Raw genomic sequence first — 19743 nt, 5'->3', positions numbered from 1 at the left:
TGTGGTATTGGGTTGCAGTATTGGGAAGCACTCTTAACCCTGCCCACAGCATGGGGGTTGGAACTAGATAGTCTTTGAGGTCCTTTCCAACCCAAGCCATTCTGTGATCCTATGATTCTGTGTTATCCAGCCACAGCTTATGGGCACCTACAAAACTTGGGAAAGGTTTTCTAGGTCATGCCTTATGCAGGCCCACGTCAGGAGAGGGTTTGGTTAACTCTGCATTTGGGAAGTTCAGATTTATTCAGCCTGGAATAAACACACACTGCACTTGGCGTTATTGTATAGCATGTTGCCACAGCCAAAGAAACAATCATTAATAATAATCAGGTTCTCTGAGCCCAGAGGTGCTATTTGAACCTTAATCACTCCTTCCATCTAGGGACTGGAAAGTCCTTTGTGCTCGTGAACTGGGCCTTGCACGGCCCGTAGGAGGCAGCTAAGCAAACACAAAGTTCCTGCTGTTCTGATTAAGCCACGCTCTTCCACCCAGGATTAAGGTTAACTCCTCTCGTTCAGGAAGAAGAAATAATTATGGCCAAAAAGCAGGAACTTGGTGGGATGCCAAAAAGCTGCGGTGACACTCATGGGGCTGGTTTGCTGGAATAGCTGTGAATGAGACTCCACAGTGGTTGTATAACGATTGCAGTTAGGAAATGAAGGGCATTAAAGGGAACGCAAGAATCTCAGCTTGGCATGAACAGATGAGGAGCCTGGGGAATGAACTGGGAGGTGTCAGCAAGGCCATTGCCTCCTGGTCTCCTGCCAGGAGGAGGAGAAAGATCTTGAGTCTCCTGCTCTGATGTCCGATTCTGTTTATCCCTTTCCAGAGTAAGGCACTCTTAAGAAAAGAGCATGCAATATCTTTCTTAAGTGCAACCAACAGGTGGGGACAGCAGATCCCTCTGTGCGGTACACAACTGCTGCTGGCCATCACAGCCCAGAAATGTGAGTCTATACATTGTGGCTATGATGGGGCAGGTATGGAACAATCTCTTTTTTCACTAAATTCAGGTGGATTCCCTTCACTGGAAAGATGGATGCTGTAAGATTCGGGCTATCCTAAACTGGAAGCACCTTCATCATTTGAAAACTTTGACCCAAGGCTTGGCAAGATGGGGGGCACGGAGGTACCATGAGGACAACAGCGAGCATCAAAGCCAACTGCACAACCACGTGTCCCCATTAGCACTGTCCCCCACATTAGACAGGAGGTGGCAGAGGCGAAGGGAGCCTACAGATGGGATGTCACATGGACCCAGCTGGCCCTCACCTGCCGAGCCACCCCCGTGTGTAGGTACACACCCAAATATTTGTCAACACCTGAGTGGGAGGTTGGAGCAACAGTCCCTCCCCGATGGATGCAAAGAATGGGTCACCCCTGCTGCATGATGCTCGGAGCAGTTGTGAGGGGTTGGCCAGGATAGTGGGAGGGTGTAGAGATTGTATTTGTGATGCAAAAGGCTGATTTTTGGAAAAAGCCATCCTGGCACTTCCAGGGAAAGTTTCTTCTGGATTTGGGGGTGAGTGGTACAAGGAAGCTAATGCAGAAGCTGTTGGAGAGCTTCCCTGTAACAGCGACCACGGCGCAATTAGCTTTAACTGCACAGTGAGATCATATATGTTTAATGTGTGAAAATTCAGACTCAAAAAGAAGCAAAAATAAGTGCAAAAGAGCACCGAAAAGAGCAGCCCAGAGGAGGAAGAAGCCTGCAGGCGGCCTGTAAGCTGTTAAAAAGAAAAGGCTGTGCTAGAGACCTCGGTAAAATATTTGCTTTGACTCAAAAAGAAAACAAAGAGGTCTAAGAAAAATCCCCGCAGGGCATGAAAGGCAGCTGGGGGGGTCACATAGGGAAGGGCTCAGCGGTGAGCGAAGGGCTGACAGAGAACAGTAACTCCCATAGAACGTGGCAGGTCTGCTTCAAATAGGAGTGAAAGGGGCCTGAAAAGGAGGGTGAAGATCCTCTTACAGCAGATCCCTGGAGAAAAAGCAGGGATTTCTGTAAGCACACGGGAAGTGTGAGGGGGGTTGTGATGGGGAAGGTGTAGGAGGGCGTTCAGGGGCATGTGCTTCTGTCCCTGGCAAGGTAATGCTTGAGGCCAGGCTCTGGGCACCCATCGAGCTGTGGGAGTCCCTGTTCAGTGCAGGGAGTTGGAGCTAGACGGCCTTCAAGGGTCCCTACCAACTCAAACCATTCTGTGGTAATAAAATTGCTGTCATGGGTGGTGAAGTCGTGGCACAGAAAGCTGTCGTCACATTCACAGGCAACACGATCGTAGCTGGCAGTTCTACCTGAGTGGCACAGTGGGAAATCTTAACCCACGTATGGAGGCAGGGACTGGATTATTGTATTTCATTTTACGGTGACCTATTTCTTACCTCTGTAAAGAATTCAAAGGGGAACAGTGCAAATAGATGGAGACGGTGCTTCCTCATTACAAAGTTGTGGGGAAGTATTGGTGGTTGGTGGACGGTTGGACTGGATGACCTTGGAGGTCTTTTCCAACCTCGGTGATTCTATGATTTCCAGCTCTAAGAATTAGTTTTGCCTTCTGCAGCAACGTGTTTTGGGTTTTGATGAGAGCAGTCATGGAATGGCTTGTATTGGAGGGGACCTCAAAGACCATCCAGTTCCCAGCCTCCTGCCATGGGCAGGGCTGCCCAGGATCCCACTCAACACTCAGTCATGTGCATTTGAGCGTTACCAATGAGCTGGGCAGTTATTTCATTGACCAAACAAATCCCAGCAGGAGTTTCTCCTTAAATACCCACAACTTTCTAATGAGGAAGTGTGGTCTTTATCTATACCAAGACCATCTCCAGCAGACACTTGAGGCAAAGCCACTCCATGGTGGAGGCTGAGGTTAGTAGCACGGACACAGCCAGACCCTGCCTTTTGTCCTGGAGATAAACCTGGCGCAGGTTAGCTCCCTAGCAGAGATGTAGCACGTGCTCCTGTGTTAAACAAGCACTTAAATTGAGTAATAATAACTAACACTGCTCCTGCTAACCACAAAGCCCACCTAAACTGAGCAGTTGCCATGACAGAAACCTTGAGCAAGTCGTTGTGGTCTAACGTTGCACAGGCAGAGGTTCCAAGGTCGTTTTGCAGGCAGCTCAGCGCATTTCTTGAGGTGATGCTGCAACGTTTTGGCAACAATACCTTGGTCCCTCACAGGAGGACGCTAACAGAGAAGATCTGCTGAACGGCGCCTCGACTCTCCCCAGAACTGCAGACATCTCCTGATTGGCCCCAGGAAGGCTGTGAAGAGCAAGCATCCTTCCCAGCCTCCAGAAGCCACGTAGAGCCACGCTCTGCTCCTCCATCTTAATGCGTTTGGGTGGCTGACGCTGATCTGCAGGACTACTCCAACCCAGAGCCTCCTCTTTGGTGGTAATGACCCAAATCTTCTCATTATTCAGCCTCTCTTCTACAGCTCTGTACTTCTGAAAATGGCTGGAGATTTCAGATCTTCCATGGATAGCTGCTTTACTCTGTCGTAACCTTAACTGTGCAGTGACTCAGTTCATCAAGCATTAGTTTAGGCAAATATTGATTGGAAAGAAGAAATGTTTGTTGGCTGCAGAAGGAGATCTAGGAGGAAATTTGTCTTGGAAATAGTTCTGGAATTGAACAAAAAAGCGGTGGTTGGACTAGATGACCTTCATGGTCTTTCCAACCTTAATGATTCCTTCTCTACTCTTGCTTTAGAAAGGTTTGAGAACGTGCTTCGTGTTGCCTTGCATGAATGTAGTAAGAATTGTCATGTTCTGGTTTCTGAATTAACAACTTCCACAGAGCAGGTTCAATTTATTGCAGTGTATTGCAACATGTCAAGCAATTTAGGATAAACGTCTACTTAATTAACATGGTAATTAAAAGTTGGATTTAAAATGGCATAGTTCTGCACAGAAGCTTCTGCCATGATCTTACGTGTGGTCCAGGGAACCCTTAAGACAAAGCACATGATTGTGAAGAAAGTGTATTCTATATGATTCTCAATGATAATTTCTGTCCTTCACTCCTCAGCCCACTGTGTCTGTAGGTGGACAACATCTCAGTGTCGTTTCTCTGCAGTGACAGGATTTCCCAGTCTGCCTTCTGCCATGAAAATCCTTTGCTTTTTCATCGTGCTCCTCTTTGTGGCAGTTCATGGAGCTGTGGGTAAGGAGTAAGTGAAAGCGTGAGGCTGTATACAAGCCGTATGATATTGGTGTCTCATAAAGGTCTTCTGTCCCCTTTGGGAGGTGGCCCAGTTTGGATATTAGTAAAAATTCTCATAAGGAGCAGTGCTGCAGTGGCACAGCTGCCCAGGGGGGCGGTGGGGTCACCATCCCTGGAGGTGTTCAGTGTGGAGATGTGGCACTGAGGGACATAGTGGGCAGTGGGCACGGTGGGGGTGGGGTTGGACTTGGGGATCTTAGAGGTCTTTTCCAACCTGAGTGATTCTATGATTCCATGAATAGGGTGGTAAGTGTCCTCCAGGTGATTATGGATGGGAAAAGACTGTGACGGATTGAGAAAGAGAAGGGAGAAGTGGGAGAAATATCGTATCTGCAACAGTCTCCCTTTTTCTTTTCTTTCTTTTTTTCAATTTTTCTTTTCTCTTTTTTAAATACTGCAGGCTTTTCCCGTTCTCCAAGATATCACATGCAATGTGGATATCGCGGGACCTTCTGCACCCCTGGGAAATGCCCTTATGGGAATGCTTACCTGGGGCTATGCCGTCCCAAGTATTCTTGCTGTAGATGGTAAGATTAAGACTTGACTATGGCTAAACTGACTTCCCAGATTTTAAGTTCTATATGGTGGGATTTTCCCCTTCAACTTAGGTGTGAAAACCCTGTACTCTTCTTTCTTTTGCATAGGTTGTAGTGTGAATAATTGCACAGGATCTCCAGAAGTCTGGAAATGGTCTCTTCTTGCATTGTTGGATTTGGGGAACCATTGTACCGGTCATTCTTTTAACAAATTTTTGCCATTCTTTTAATAAAAGCAATATCTGGGGAGATTGTATGGCAGCCATGTGTGTTTTTGTTATTAATTTCATTAGAAATAGTATTAATCTTCAGAAGTTTCAACAAGATAAGACTTCTGAAATCAGATTCAGGTATGTTTAGTTTACCAAACTAAACTGTTTCCCCTTTCATGCTGCTGGTACCAGCATGTGCTCCACCCAGACCTGCTAGGAGCCACTGTCCTGATCTCAGCTGGAGTCAGTCATCACTTCCATGGCAAGTATGAAAGTCTTTTCCAGTGTAATTCTTTGTAAAACCTCTGTTCTGAACGTTCCGGGTCCAGAGATTTCAGACCTGGCAAGAGTGGTCATTATGGGATCTAAGAAGAACAAAAGCAGGCAAGTGTCCTCATTTTAAGATTCAAAGCCTGGTTTCACTCTTGATTATTTTGGGCTATATAAATTTGCAGTGAATCTGCAACATTCACATCAGCTGCAGTAACAGCTCAGGCAGTCGTAATTAGGCTCACAACATGACAATTAGACAAAGTGTATGAAAGGCCAATCCCTCTGCTATTTCATTCTCTCCTCTTGCAAAAAGGTTTCTCCTGCCCCAGCCTGAACCCTAATGGAAAACTCCAAAGCTGCAGGATGCTCCATGAGCTCCTCTTTGTCCACAGTTGGTCTTCCATGGTCAGGAGCATCCTGAATAGAGTAGAATGGAGTAAAATCACATAATTGCAGAATCATTCACATTGAAAAAGACCACTAAAATCCCCAAGCCCAACCCCAGCCCACCCTCACCATGCCCACTGACCACGTCCCTCAGTTCCACATCTCCATGGCTCTTGAACACCTCCAGGGACGGTGACCCCACCACCTCCTTGGGCAGCCTGTTCAAATAGAGTAGAGAAGAGTAGATTAGACTGGAGTAGAGTAGGGTAGAGTGGAGTAGTGTAAAATGGAATGGAATGGAATGGAATGGAATGGAATGGAATGGAATGGAATGGAATAGAATAGAATAGAATAGAATAGAATAGAATAGAATAGAATAGAATAGAATAGAATAGAATAGAATAGAATAACCCCAGGGGCTTAGCTGAGACCTAAGACCTTTTTGAAACATCTCTCTGGATGAAACCAATCTTTTCTATGACACAAGGAATTAATAAAGGCTATGGTCAGGCTGTGCTAGCTGCTCTGAGAGCATATATCTGGTAGTAAGGGGAGCACCTATATCTTTGTGGTTCAGTGGGAACTCACCTCATCTCTCCTACTGCCTGTGTGAAGCTCGGTGCTCATGTATGCTCAGCAAAGGTGGGAGCAGTGATGGTTGGCTTTTAAGGGAAACAACCCAGGGGCCTACAGGCAAAGGGCTGACCTGAAGCCCAGAGCCTGATGTTTGTCACGGAGCACTGTGCCTCCCTGCAAAGAGATATTTCTGCAAATGACTCGGAGTGCCAGCATGGAAACCACAGCGTGCAAAGGGCAGGAAACCAGGCCAACAGCCACCTCGCAGGGATTCCCCTGGATAGAGACCTCAGGAAGCTGTCAAGTGGAACCAAAGCAGCAATTTGCAGTTTATGTCCTAAGACGTTTTGCACAACCCACGGCACAGTGAGTGCTTCTTTCACAAACTGGAATGGCACAAGATGTTTTGCACAAAGACCGAGGGCTTTGCAGAGAAGATTCAGCCCTGGGTATTTCAGGTTCGGCCCTGGAGCCATTCCAACATCTGTAGGCAGCAATATGCAGAATGCTGTAGCATCAGACTTTTCTCTCTCCACCACAAATAGCCACATTTATAGCTGGAGAACAGCTCGTAGAGCCAGCTTACATTGAATCAGAGGCTGGGATCTTCCCCCCTCCTCCCTGCTGGGCAGTAAGGTTTATTTCTGTAACTGCCCATTGAACGTGCATTATGACTGAGCATGTCCTTACATACATACATATATATGCATAAACACATATTACACATGCAGATTTGATGAGCCTGAATCCTGATTAAAAAAAGTACACCACCAACATTTTGCCAACCAACAATGGCTGACATACAGCGAATTCTTATGCAGAGTGGTGATGAAAGCTTGTCATTCATGGGGCTGAATGGAGATGTCATCCCGTGCGGCGTCTTCCCAGCAGCTCTCAAGTGAAGCATAGAGAGCACGCTTCGCTGGAGGAGAGGAACACAGAGCTCCTTTGTGCTGGGAGAGAGGGTTGCGTGCCAAGGCTAACGGATGGGGATGAAGTGTGTCCCAAGAAGCGTCCAGCAAACCACAGCGCTGTGTTTCTCTTTCGCAAGGCAGGATGACACAAGAGCCGGGGCTGAAGGCCTAGGGGGAAAGCCATTCCGTGTCATCTCTGACAGTGGAAGAAACAGGAAAAGGTGCTTTGGGAACAATCGGTGGTGTCAGGGATACTGCCTGCGTGGCAGGAGGACGCCAGCTGGGATCAAACTGCTGCTGCCAGCAAGAAAGGAACCTGCCCTGTTTTTTCTTCTCCCCACAGCTGTGACCCTCCGGGCATCTCCCAGCCATGCAGATCCTGCCTCTCCTCTTTGCTGTCCTCCTCCTGATGCTCCGGGCAGAACCAGGTGAGATATACATACGTTGTGGGAAGGTGGTGTGTTTGCCCTTTGTTGATATTTTGTAGGGGATAATGGAGGGTTTGATGATGATTGGTCATAGAATCATAGAATGGCCTGGGTTGAATGATCATCCAGTTTCAACCCCCCTGCTATGTGAAGGGTCGCCAACCAGCAGACCAGGCTGCCCAGAGCCACATCCAGCCTGGCCTTGAATGCCTCCAGGGATGGGGCATCCACAACCTCCTTGGGTTACTGTGGGACCCAATGGATTTCCATTGGAAAGTTTGCCTTGGCTAGTAGAAAAAAGGAAGAATAGGCAGCCCAGGGGTGTGGGGAGAGCTTTCCACTTGTGTTCAGCAAGGAGACAGTCAGGGTGCACCGATGTTGGCTGTACAGGGGCAGAAGGCTGCGCTCACAGCTGGGCAGAACTGTGCTGAGGTGTTCTCCTTCTGCTCTCTGCAGGGCTGTCCCTTGCTCGAGGATTACCCCAGGACTGTGAGCGCCGTGGGGGCTTCTGCTCCCACAAGTCATGTCCTCCAGGGATCGGCCGCATTGGCCTCTGCTCCAAGGAAGACTTCTGCTGTCGGAGGTAGGCTCAGCGCTGCCTGATGCGGGGTGGCTGCTTCCTGTTGGGGTTGGAGGTGAGGTCCTTGAAGAAGGGAAATAACACACAGCCCAATGGCATGGGGGCATCCCCGGGTCCCTGCTACTGCGTTATCCAAACTGGGAGATGCTGCTGGGGCTGCAGCAATCCGGTGTCCTCCTTCCACCACTAACGCTGGCAGCCCAGTCTCCACCTGTAGAGAGCATGGGGACTCTTCCCAGGCTTCCACCAGCCCCAGAACCGTAGTTCAGAAGCAGTCCCAAAGGGAGATGGGCATTTTAACTGAGGGTTCTGGCCTCATAGGGTTGGGATGAACACTGCCACACCTTTCCTCCCACAGCCGATGGTATTCCTGATGGCCTCTGATGTCCCTTCACGTTCATCTCCATGCAGAGCATCAAAGCCACCACCTACCTTTGCAGTGCACCAGAGGCAACAATCACCACTGGGAGCGGTGGTGACCCTGGACAACCAGACCTCAGCCCTGTGAGAACCCCTCTGTCCCCAATACAAGGTGGCAGCTTGCATTAACACTATGGAGATGTCTGTCTGTCCTAGGGGAATGGTGTGCAGATGTGTGTCTCTTTTCTCTGTCTCATTCCTCCCTTGGGGTGCAACGCCACTATATTGGAACTGGTCACCTCCAGGGCATTTGTTGCCCAAGAAAGCAAGAGTGAGAAAAAGGGATAGACAGGGACCTGCCCCTCTTCCTTGTGACTGTTTCACATGGGACTTTAGTAAAGGTGGGGGGTTGAATCTGGTGGATAACACTACTGGGTCTTCCCTCCCTGCCCTAGGTCGTTGGAGAACATCATCTCATTCCCTGCTCAAGCCAGTGAGAAGATGGTGAATTCCAGATAGACGCAGACCCACAAACACATGTACACACACCACCATCACCTTCCCTCCCTTCAAGTTGTCCCCAGGCCCCAGCACCAGCCCCACAAGGCAGGGGGATCTGCAAGGACCCTGACTCCAGCTTCCCCTGGCAGAAAGGGCAACACCATACCCTGTGTCAAGGGTGAGGGATGGGGGGGCTGCTGTCACGTCTCTTAGTTCAGTCTGTGCCTGAAGCTGTTCACCTGATCCCAAGCTGAATCAGGAGTCCCTGTGGAGCTATTATACAAGACATAGAACTGTTCCAATGGAATGGAACACTTCCAGTGTTTCAGGGAGGGGAGCAGAGCAGACCAGGGTGGGGCTGGGGACATATCCAGCCTGGAGCATTGAGCACCTCCATGGCAATAATCCAAGTCAAAATCAGGATGCCTGCTGGGTGTTGGAGATCCAGGTCCAGATCAGCAAGGCCAGGCTGCAGTTTGGGTGGAGATTCAGCACAAGAGATTCAGCTTAAAGCAGGTCCTTTGAGCAGGGATCAACCCTGACCATGACCTGCATGCAATATGTGCTGGGAGCCCTCCCCCCTTTATCATCAGCAAGCTGGGGCAACTCTTGATTATGCTGAGCCTGGTACAAAATCTGCAAGAGACGGAATAATCAGAGAGTCCCTACAGCCACAGAAACCAACATGGATATCCAGTTCTCCTTTTACAGATTTTTGCCCTGGGAAGAACCCTACCATAGGTTTGCATGGTACATGGCACTAGGCCCTCAGCCTCCTATGTATCCTTCATCTCTTCAGGATAAAACTCCCAGTGCGTCTGGGCCTGCACTCTTGGAAGTCTCTTTCAAATCAAGAAGTCTGACTTGAAGCCAACAAGAAGACTGAAAAACGTTTGTAATATTTGCTCCAAAAACAATACATCCCAACAGAATTAGGCTATCCGTGGACCCACCCACTTGCTGTGGGCCCAATTTATATTAATCTGAGTAGCCATTAGGAAGATAGCCTTATATTTTTCACATCTTGGCAAGTCAAGTGCAAACCATCTTGGAAAAAGATGAAAATGTTCTTGTAATTTTTCAAATGGAGGAAAGTAAAATATTAATCATGATTCTGCATATCTAAAAGAAGTTGATTACTAAATAAACTGAGAGGAAAGGGAGATATAAGTACTTTATCCTATTAAGGGTTTGGTTGCTGATTGCATCTACACCAGCCAATCTCTGCCTATCCCAGGCAGTTCATGGCAAACCATTGCAGCCTGTGTGCTTTTGGAGCAGCTGGGTGTCACAAGATGTGTTCTTGCATGAGGATAATGGTGAAGATTGCAACAACCCCAACAGGCACCTCGGCAGCTGAGAGGAATGAGGAGCAATGCCAGCACCTCCTTGCAGAAGGGTGACTTTCTGATTGGTCAAGAGGAGAGGTATCAGCAGGGATAAGTCCATGTCCCACCCCCAGCAATGGTATAAGAGTGTTATATTTAGTGCAAAGCCATACTCACTGACTGTGAGGTCACCTGTACACAAGGGGGTTCCTGTCGGGTGTCTTCGTGTTCAAACACCAAGGTGTTCATCAGGTAGGTACCTGCAGGGTTGCCTCCAGCACTGCCTCTCTGCTCAAGTCCCATCATCCCAGACTTCTCTAAATGACAGATTTTAAGATCTTCCCTGCCTTTTTGCTCTTCCCTAGGACACTTGGGAGCAATCTTGAGTTGAGGGTGGAGAACAGAGTAGAGTAGGGTGGGGTAGGGTAGGGTAGGTAAAGTGAGTAAGAGTAGGGTGGAATGGAATGGAATAAGATAGAATAATTGCAGTTGGATGGGACCTTCAAAGACCATCTAGCCCAACTGCCTGACCACTTTGGGGCTACCCAAAAAGTTAAAGCACATTGCTGAGCGCATTATCCAAATGCCTCTCGAACACTGATGGGCATGAGGCATCAACCACCTCTCTGGGAAACCCATTCACATATTTGACTAACTCTTAAGTAAATAAGTTTTTCCTGATGTCCCAAGCTGAGCTAGAAGGTCCTTCCAGGAGCCTGGGTAAGACAGAGTGATTGGGCAGGGTGGTTTCAGCAGCCAGCTTTGAACTGCCTGCACTGGTAGGCAGTGCCAATTAAACCTTCATACAGTGTGGCAGCTCCAGGTACAAGCATTTCCCTGACTCTCAAAGCCCAGATCCTTCGTTGTCTCTAGTCTGGTGATGGGCTTTGCATGAGTGTTGGCACGAGCATCTCCTGATGTTCAGATATCCTCTACTGTGCTTGAAATACTATTTTACTTCATCCCTTAATTGTGATCAACTTTGGGGACAGCCAGTTGTGAGGTCATAGAATTTTAGTCCTGGAAATTGGAGAAATTGTTCCTGGAAATGTTCCCAGTATCTGCATGGTAGTGCACAAAATCATATCACTACGCCCAGGCTTCTAAGCTGTTTCTGTTCTGCCGTGTCCTTGTTGCTTTTGTTCATCCACTCTGCAGCCTCGTGAAGACCTGCTCCAGGCATCAGCCATGAAGATCCTGTACCTGCTCATCCCCTTCTTCCTCTTGTTTCTCCAGGGTGCTGCAGGTGAGAGGGGAAGATGGGGTGAGGTGTGAGCCCATATCAGTAGGGTCTTCCCTGTTCTGGGAAGAAATTGCCTTTGTTGGAACAACACAGAGGTTGGGAGGCAATGACTTAAATTCTGTGAGTGCTCCTTCCAAGAGATGCAGAAACACCCCATAAATAGAAGCCTGGCTTGGTGTGTGTTGGAAGGAGTTCTGGCTGCAGGTTGCAATCCTGTGTCCAGCTGCTCCTCTGTGGGTGTCTCTGAATGAGCACCCATTGGCAAGGCTGAGGTTTGGGCAGCAGCATAACATCATAAAAACATTAAGGTTGTAAGAAACCTCAAAGATCATACAGTCTAACCATGTACCTACTACCAGTATTACCCGTTAAACCATGCCCCTAAGTACTACATCTATCCTATCATAAAACACCTCCAAGGACGGTAACCACCACTTCCCTGGGCAGCCTCTTCTAATGCATTACCACTCTTTCAGAGGTGACCTGAACCTCCCCTGGGCTAAATTAACGCCATTCCCTCATCCTTCAGTGGGACCTGTGCAGGGATGGGATAGAGCCATAGGTGGCTTTTGACTCAGTGGGATGACTGAGACACAATGCTGTCCCATTTTGGCCAGTAGTGTCTCAGCTGAGTGCCCCAAAGAGTCCTTGCCCTGAGCCATGACCTCTTTGAGGGTTGGGTTCCCATCAGAGGTCCCTTGAACTCTGGGTGCAGTAGTGACAGGTATGCAAGGAGTGCCCCAGTTGCCAGCTCCACTGGCCCAGGAAGAGGTGGACATGAAGGTGGGATGGACATACAGGTGGGGAGCCTGCACACGTCTCCTTGGAGCTCCTGCTGGTCTTTCCCATCTGCTGTCTTGGGTTCCCACACTGGTGTGAAAGAATCCTTCTAGGTGAGACACCTTGCTCTGAAAGACCCAAATATTAGTCTCTGCCATCCATTTTTACAATATATTCTCCCTGTATGACTTTCCATGTACCAGGAACTGCCACCCAGTGCAGAATAAGAGGAGGATTCTGTCGTGTTGGGAGCTGCCGCTTCCCACACATAGCTATTGGGAAATGTGCAACATTTATTTCCTGCTGTGGAAGGTAAGATCTGGATTCCTGGCTGAGAAAAGGGATCCCTCCTTTGCCTATTGAAATAGCTGTCATACATCTCTCTCTCGCCAACATCTAGCAGGCAATATCTGGCATATGGTTGGACTAGATGATCGTAGAGGTCTTTTCCAACCTACATGTTTCTATGATAAATGCACCACAAGAAGCCCAGGAAGGGAAAAGCCCTTGTGGGTTTGGAAGAGCCCTGTGTGAGGCTGAAGGAACCCCATGCTCAGCCAGCAGCCATCCATTCTTCTTAGAGTCCCACTCATCATTTGCAGGGGGATCTCCCAGGACTGGAGATGATCAGGGATGTTGTCATAGAATCATAGAATCGCTAAGGTTGGAAAAGACCCACAGGATCATCCAGTCCAACCATTCGCCCTTCACCAATGGTTCTCACTAAACCATGTCCCTCAACACAACATCCAAACGCTCGTTGAACACCACCAGGCTCGGTGACTCCACCACCTCTCTGGGCAGACCATTCCAGTGCCTGACCACCATTTCAGAGAAGTAGTATTTCCTAACATCCAGCCTGAACCTTCCCTGGCGCAGCTTGAAGCCATTCCCTCTAGTCCTATCACTGTCACCCGAGAGAAGAGGCTGCCCCCCAGCTCACCACAACCTCCCTTCAGGTAGTTATAGAGAGCAATAAGGTCTCCCCTGAGCCTCCTCTTCTCTAGACTGAACAATCCCAGCTCCTTCAGCGGCTCCTCATAATGTTTGTGATGTTGCTGCAAAGACCTGGACTCAGGGCTAGCACCACTAATCGGAGCATGAGTTCCAATAAGCCATGAGTGGTAAGGGCTGGAGTTACCCTTTGAACATTGACAGGGGAGGTTTAGGTTGGATATTAGGAAGAAGCTTTTCACCCAGAGGGTGGTGATGCACTGAACAGGTTGCCCAAGGAGGCTGTGGATGCCCCATCCCTGGAGGCATTCAAGGCCAGGCTGGATGTGGCTCTGGGCAGCCTGGTCTGCTGGTTGGCGACCCTGCACGTAGCAGGGGGTTGGAACCAGATGATCACTGTTGTCCTTTTCAACCCAGGCCGTTCTATGATTCTAAAATTCAATCAGGTCCCAAGGCTTGTTTGTCCTTGGAGAGGAGATGAGAGAGCAGGGAGAAGTGAGTTGCATGCAGGTGACACACTTGTCTGTTTTCTCTGTAGAGCATATGAGGTTGATGCCCTGAATTCTGTGAGGACATCGCCGTGGCTTCTCGCTCCTGGAAACAACCCCCATTGACCTCTCCCCTTCCCACCTCTGCAGTCTCCCATGGTATGACCGTGGCAGTGGAAGCTGGAGACACCCCGCTGTGGGCCTGCAGTTGTTTGGCCAGATGCTGCTTTTCCCTGCTGAATAAAGGTGTGCAGTTTAGCATTGCAGCTGGTGGGGAGTGTGAGTGTGTCCTTGTGCCAGAAGGTGCTCTTTCCCATCAGCACTATAGGGGTGCTAGGGTTGGCAGTCCCTGTTTGGCCTTGGGGCTTGCTGCAGGTGTAGAAGGTTCAGTATGGTGCTCCTCGCTGGGGATAGCAAGCAGGAACCCTGTACTGGTCCTCTCAGGCACACGTCTCTCATCCCTGGCAGCCACAGGCACTGGCTGCATGCAGATGGCTCTGCTGAGTGGTATAACTCCACGTTAGTCTCTCTTTGGAGTGGGTAGCAGTTCTTTCATATGAGTGCTCAGTCCACATTTCCACAGGTGCCAAGGAGATACCCTTCTTCTACTCAATGGGAAAGATGTCCTCACATACGCCATAGAGGTTATGTTTGTGCCCAAGCGGACCAGGACACTGCTCCAACAGGAGGATCAGACTGCATGTTTGCTCGCCCATGTGTGTAGGCACTCTGAGAACTGGGAACAAAGTAGTGATGATCTCCACTGATGTGGGGTGGCAAGCAAAACTCCTTGTCTGGATATCTGCCTGATCGAGCCACTCTGAGTAAGAAGGCTGAAGACAAAAACAGCCACAAGAAAGAGCACATCATCCAGGCTGTCCCCATTAATTTCCCCTGTTTCCCATTCCCCTACACGTCCTCCATAAACTTACAAAGCTCTGCAGTTCCTACCCCCCAAGTTCACATCTTATCAGCTGCAAGCTTCACCACCCTCTCCAGAAGTGCCACCTGCAACTCATTAGCCCACCAATTAGTGTGACTGGAATGTCTGTTTATGGCAGTTACCTCCAGGTGAAAGTCCCCCAGCCCTGCTGCAATGAAAATCACACATAGTCACCTGCTCTCATAAATGAGTGTGGCTCAACAGGGTTGGTTCCCATTCCTAGAAATGCACTTCTGCTGCTAAGGCCAATGGTATCCTTGGCCACATTTGAGAAGGTATTGCCAACACGTCAAGGGATGTGGCCTTTCCCCTCTGCTCAGCACCTGGGGTCCTGGGGCTGGTTCTGAGCCCCACAGTACAGGAGAGACGTGGACATGCTGCAGAGAGCCCTACACAGGGATCCCAAGGTGCTGCAGGGCCTGGAGCAGCTCTGTTGGGAGGAGAGGCTGGGACTGCTTAGCCTGGAGCAGGAGAGGGGATCTAACTGCAGTCATAAAGGCCTGCAGGAGATGCAAGGGGATGGAGCTCTGCTCCACAGTGCCTGGGGTGGCACAGGGCACAGCCTGGAGCTCAAGAGCTGCTATCAGTAGCACTGCTATGCTGGGTGAGTGCCGGAGCCCTGGCACAGGGAGCAGGGCAGATGGTGGGAGCTCCTCACTGGGAATCCCCAAAGGTTACCTGGATGTGGTGCTGAGCACCCTGTTCTGGATGTCTCTCCTTGAGCAATTTGAGATTAGATAGCTTCTAGAGGTTCCTTTCAACATTGAGCATATCCATCTGCTTCCCTTTCTCATTATCCTTTGTTGCATTGGAAAAGGCCCCTGACCAAGTGCCTGTAGAAGGTCTGACACTCTCCCTCTATGTGCCTTTACTGTTGTCTTTACCACTGTGACTTGAATGGACTGGGAGAGGATGCAGATGGGTTGGGATGGCTGGTTTTCTGACCTTAAAACATATCCTGGTGTTACTTTCTGTTTGACTAGGCAGAAACTGTAGTGCTTCTCACCTTTGGCATGTCAGCCACGTGACTGTCTTGTCCCAGGCGAAGGTGTTCTTGCAATGTCTAAAGGTGAGAGGACTTCCAATATCCTGCATGTTATTGCACGTCACATCTAAACTGACTGTTTAATCAGATGGGACGAGGCAAGCAAATATTCTTTTTTTGGGGGGGGACAAGGCTGCTGTTTGCTGACCACGCGAACCAAACACATAGCACATCCCCAAAATTTGCAGCACGCCACCACAGCTTGTGGTCCTGCTGTGAGCCAGTGTCACAAGATGTGTTGCATGAGGGTAACTGTGACTATTGCAACAGCACCAGCGAGCACCGCAGCCAGCAGCAATGAGGAGCAGCTGCTCCATCCCTATGCACATGGGTCGCTTTCTGATTGGCCAAGGGGAGAGGTGGCAGCCAGAATAAGCCCGTGTCCCGTGCAATATAAAACTAGGGGATGTGGGGCAATAGAGTATTCTCTGATCCTAACCCACCTGGATGCACGCTGTTCTTGGTGGGGTTCTTACTGCCTTGCTGTACCCTGAGAAACCATTGTCAGGTGAGTGACTCGGTGCTCTCTTCCAGGAAAGCTGCCCATGCAGCCCTTCTGTGCAAACCCATCATCCTGCAGCCATTGACACTGCTGACTGTTGGATGTGTCTGTGAGTAGCAGAAACAAGAACTAGAGGAGGTTGAGAAGGAGGGTAAGACATTCATATGAGTGTTGGAGCCCAGAACATGTGGAAGCTAGAGACAGGGTTTCCTATTTGCAGGAGACACTGAATGGCCTGGGTTGAAAAGGACCACAATGATGATCTGGTTTCAACCCCCTGCTACGTGCAGGGTCGCCAACCAGCAGACCAGGCTGCCCAGAGCCACATCCAGCCTGGCCTTGAATGCCTGCAGGGATGGGGCATCCACAGCCTCCTTGGGCAACCTGTTCCAAACTAAGATCTTCTGTTCTGGGGCAACAGGAGTTGTTCCCTCTTTTCAGGTAGCAGAATAGATTTTTCCATTCTTTCAGGCTTTGGTTAACACAAGGTAGAGTTGTGTTGCTGTTTCTGGCCACCAAGACCTCCCCGTCCACTTGCTCCTTCCTGGGGCAGGGCTGCATGGGGCTGTGGCAGTGAGAGCGGGTCTGGGGAGTTCTGTTATTGCTGGGTGTGACCATGAGTGGATGATGTGCCAGGATGTCTTTTGTGAGCCTGGGGAAACAGAGGTGTTTGGGTGGAGTGGTTTGGGTGGCCAGCTTTGCATGGATGTGTAGCACCAACTAACCCTACATGTAGTGTGGCATCTCCAGGTACAAACATATCCGTGACTTCCAGAGCCTGGATCTTCTATTGATCCTCGTGTAACTGTTGGAATTGTGTTGGCTGTTGGCCCAAGCACCTCCTGATGTGTCAACTCTGCTGTGATATTTGATTAAGTAGAGACAGAAGAGAGAAAACAAATATACCAGTGGTACTTCTGACACGTTGTCTGTGCTAGAAAGTGTATCTTGTGTGGCCTTGGTTTCTCCCCTCTGTAGCCCTGTGAAAACCCGGGACAGACGTAAACCATGCGGATCGTGTACCTGCTCCTCCCCTTCATCCTCCTCCTGGCCCAGGGTGCTGCAGGTGAGGTGTGAGTTCTGTGGGGTTCTCCATATCCCAGGAGGTGGCTTGTCAGGGATGGGTAACGACTAGGAGGGCTCTGATCAGTTGGTTCAGGAGGGAGGGAAGATTTAGGTTGGATATCAGGGGGAAGTTCTTTACAGAGAGAGTGGTGAGGTGCTGGAACAGCTGCCCAGAGAGGCTGTGGATGCCCCATCCATCCCTGGAGGTGTTCAAGGCCAGGTTGGATGGGGCCCTGGGCAGCCTGGGCTGGTATTAGATGTGGAGGTTGGTGGCCCTGCCTGTGGTGGGGGGGTTGGAGCTTCATGATCCTTGAGGTCCCTTCCAACCCAACCATTCTGTGATTCTGTGGTTTGGATGAGTGGCTGGGCTTTTGGGTTTGGTGCTTTGTGCGCGTGTTAGACTGAGATCCATGGGCCAGCCACTCTAGAACCACACACAGCTTGTACAGGTATCCCACACTCATTTTCTTTTGGTCTGTGCAGGATCCTCCCAGGCTCTAGGAAGGAAGTCAGATTGTTTTCGAAAGAGTGGCTTCTGTGCATTTCTGAAGTGCCCTTCCCTCACTCTCATCAGTGGGAAATGCTCAAGATTTTACCTCTGCTGCAAAAGGTAAGCTTTGGAATTAGGGATGAAATTGGATCTGCTACCACGATGGCAGAAATAGCTGTTGTTGTGTTTGATCCCCAAACCTAGCTACTGGCTTTGGGCTATATATGATCCAGGGCAGGGACTTGGGGAGGAAAGGAGAAGGTGCTAGGACCAGTCCTTTAAAGGAACTGGAGGAACCCCAGATCAGACGCTGGCCTCCCCATTGCCCTCAGTTACACGGGGCTGCCTGGCTTGCTGGTTTCACAAATGCTTCCCCAGTTGGTGCAGAGTGGAGACTCTCCCCTGGGTAGTGTGAGGCACAGAACCCATTCCCTGATGTCTCTGCAAAACCTTGGAAACCAAGCTGAAACCAAGCTGTCTGCTATGCAGGCTGCTTACTACCTGCATTGAGATTAGTGTCAATGTGTCAGTGTTATCCAGGAGAAGTGATGCATACTGAGAGACAGAAAAAGGAGAATAAAAAGAGGTGACCTCACAGAGTGTTTTCTTCCTGCAGAATATGGGGCTGAAGAGCCAGACATCCCAAGCAGGACATCACCCTGGCTTCTCGCTTCTGGAAACTTCCCCCATTGACCTCTCCCCTTCCCACCTCTGCAGTCTCCCATGGTGTGAGCGTGGCAGTAGAAGTTGGAGACATCCCACCATGGGCCTGCAGTTGTTTGGCCAGTTGCTGCTTTTCCCTGCTGAATAAAGGTGTGCAGTTTAGCATTGCAGCTGGTAGGGAGTGTGAGTGTGTCCTTGTGCCAGTGGGTGCCCAGGGATGCTCTTCCCCAGCAGCATTGGGGCAGCAAGGCCAGAGCTGCCCACCCGATCCATCCTGGAGGTACCACCACACAGTGTGATGGGTCTTCCATCTCCCTCATCAGCTGCCAGTCCCACAGCTCCCACCCTTCTCTCAGCCTCGCACGCCTGGTGGAGTGATCCCTTAGGGGCCTGATCCCTTAGGCAGCCCACAAGGAGACCTATGTGGTTCTTGGAAAGGAATAGTTCCACCAGTTTGCCTTTCCAGCTCCTTTTTAAGGTGAGATCTCCAATGAGACCCATGTACGTTGACCTGGATACATGTAGTCCAGCAGGGATTAAAGCAGGATGCCTTTACTTCTCTGCCTGTCTAGACTAATTGGGATTGCACTGCTGGGTTTTTCCATCATTAGGCAATGACTTCAACCTTTCAGCAAATGCAGCCCTCGGCCCTGTATAGTTAAATGCATGTGTGTGCATCCATTTGTGCAAGTATCTCAGCGATTTGTTATTGAAGCCTTTCCTTTCCTATCAAATAAGTCGCTGTTGGTCCTCTTTCTCTGACTTCCCCTCCTCTGACTTCCCAGTTGGGTGTGTAGTCCTTCCCACAGCCCTGGGGCTGATGCCTGCATTTGCTTCCAGCTGAGTATCCCTGCTGGAGTCAAAGAAATCCCATCTCCTGTTACACCAGCCCCCGTGGGAAGGCTCTAGGAGTGTTTAAGAAGGGAAGGAGGTCTAAGTGAAGGTCAACTCCTTATCCTAACCAAGGGCTGTATTAGATTCCATGCTGCCTCAATTTGGCACGACAGTCCCTGCCACCACACCTGCCCCAGTTTCCCTGTGGTTCCCCTCCACATGGGATGGCAGCTCCAATAGGTCCTCAGGCTGCTCCTCAGCCTGGATCACCCCTATTTCCATCAGGTCCAAGCTGTACCCATTACTGCTCTAACGCGGGACAGCTTCAGTGCTGCCACCAGGATCCCCGTAGAAATAATGGGGAAAAAGAACAGGAAATGAAATTTTTTATCACTATATAAGAAATCATGTCACA

General features: G+C 49.7%; 4 protein-coding genes across 5 annotated transcripts; all 4 read left to right on the top strand.

Annotated features, from left to right (window-relative positions):
* Positions 1-3141: 3141 nt before the first annotated feature.
* On the top strand, positions 3142-5011 carry AvBD4 (avian beta-defensin 4). Its single transcript, NM_001001610.2, is given in 4 exon segments — positions 3142-3395; positions 4032-4166; positions 4627-4753; positions 4871-5011. Coding segments are annotated over 3 exon segments (192 nt in total). The 5' UTR covers positions 3142-3395; positions 4032-4108; the 3' UTR covers positions 4878-5011.
* Positions 5012-7262: 2251 nt separating this feature from the next.
* AvBD5 (avian beta-defensin 5) lies at positions 7263-8677 on the top strand. The gene is given in 3 exon segments (NM_001001608.2): positions 7263-7552; positions 8009-8135; positions 8491-8677. Coding segments are annotated over 3 exon segments (201 nt in total). The 5' UTR covers positions 7263-7494; the 3' UTR covers positions 8507-8677.
* A 1815-nt stretch (positions 8678-10492) lies between these two features.
* Positions 10493-14052, top strand: AvBD3 (avian beta-defensin 3). Of its 2 annotated transcripts, XM_046938413.1 has the most exons (4): positions 10493-10573; positions 11480-11567; positions 12548-12656; positions 13837-14052. In XM_046938413.1, exons 2-4 carry the CDS (start codon positions 11510-11512, stop codon positions 13910-13912), a joined length of 243 nt encoding a protein of 80 aa, XP_046794369.1. In that variant the 5' UTR covers positions 10493-10573; positions 11480-11509; the 3' UTR covers positions 13913-14052.
* A 2167-nt stretch (positions 14053-16219) lies between these two features.
* On the top strand, positions 16220-18664 carry AvBD1 (avian beta-defensin 1). The gene is given in 4 exon segments (NM_204993.1): positions 16220-16282; positions 17255-17342; positions 17825-17951; positions 18448-18664. Coding segments are annotated over 3 exon segments (198 nt in total). The 5' UTR covers positions 16220-16282; positions 17255-17284; the 3' UTR covers positions 18461-18664.
* The last annotated feature ends 1079 nt before the right edge of the window (positions 18665-19743 follow it).

The sequence above is a fragment of the Gallus gallus genome, chromosome 3, assembly GCF_016699485.2.
Source record: "Gallus gallus isolate bGalGal1 chromosome 3, bGalGal1.mat.broiler.GRCg7b, whole genome shotgun sequence".
Lineage (NCBI taxonomy): Eukaryota > Metazoa > Chordata > Aves > Galliformes > Phasianidae > Gallus > Gallus gallus.
Note: the sequence above shows the minus strand (reverse complement) of the source record. Positions and strands in the feature narration are given on the sequence as shown.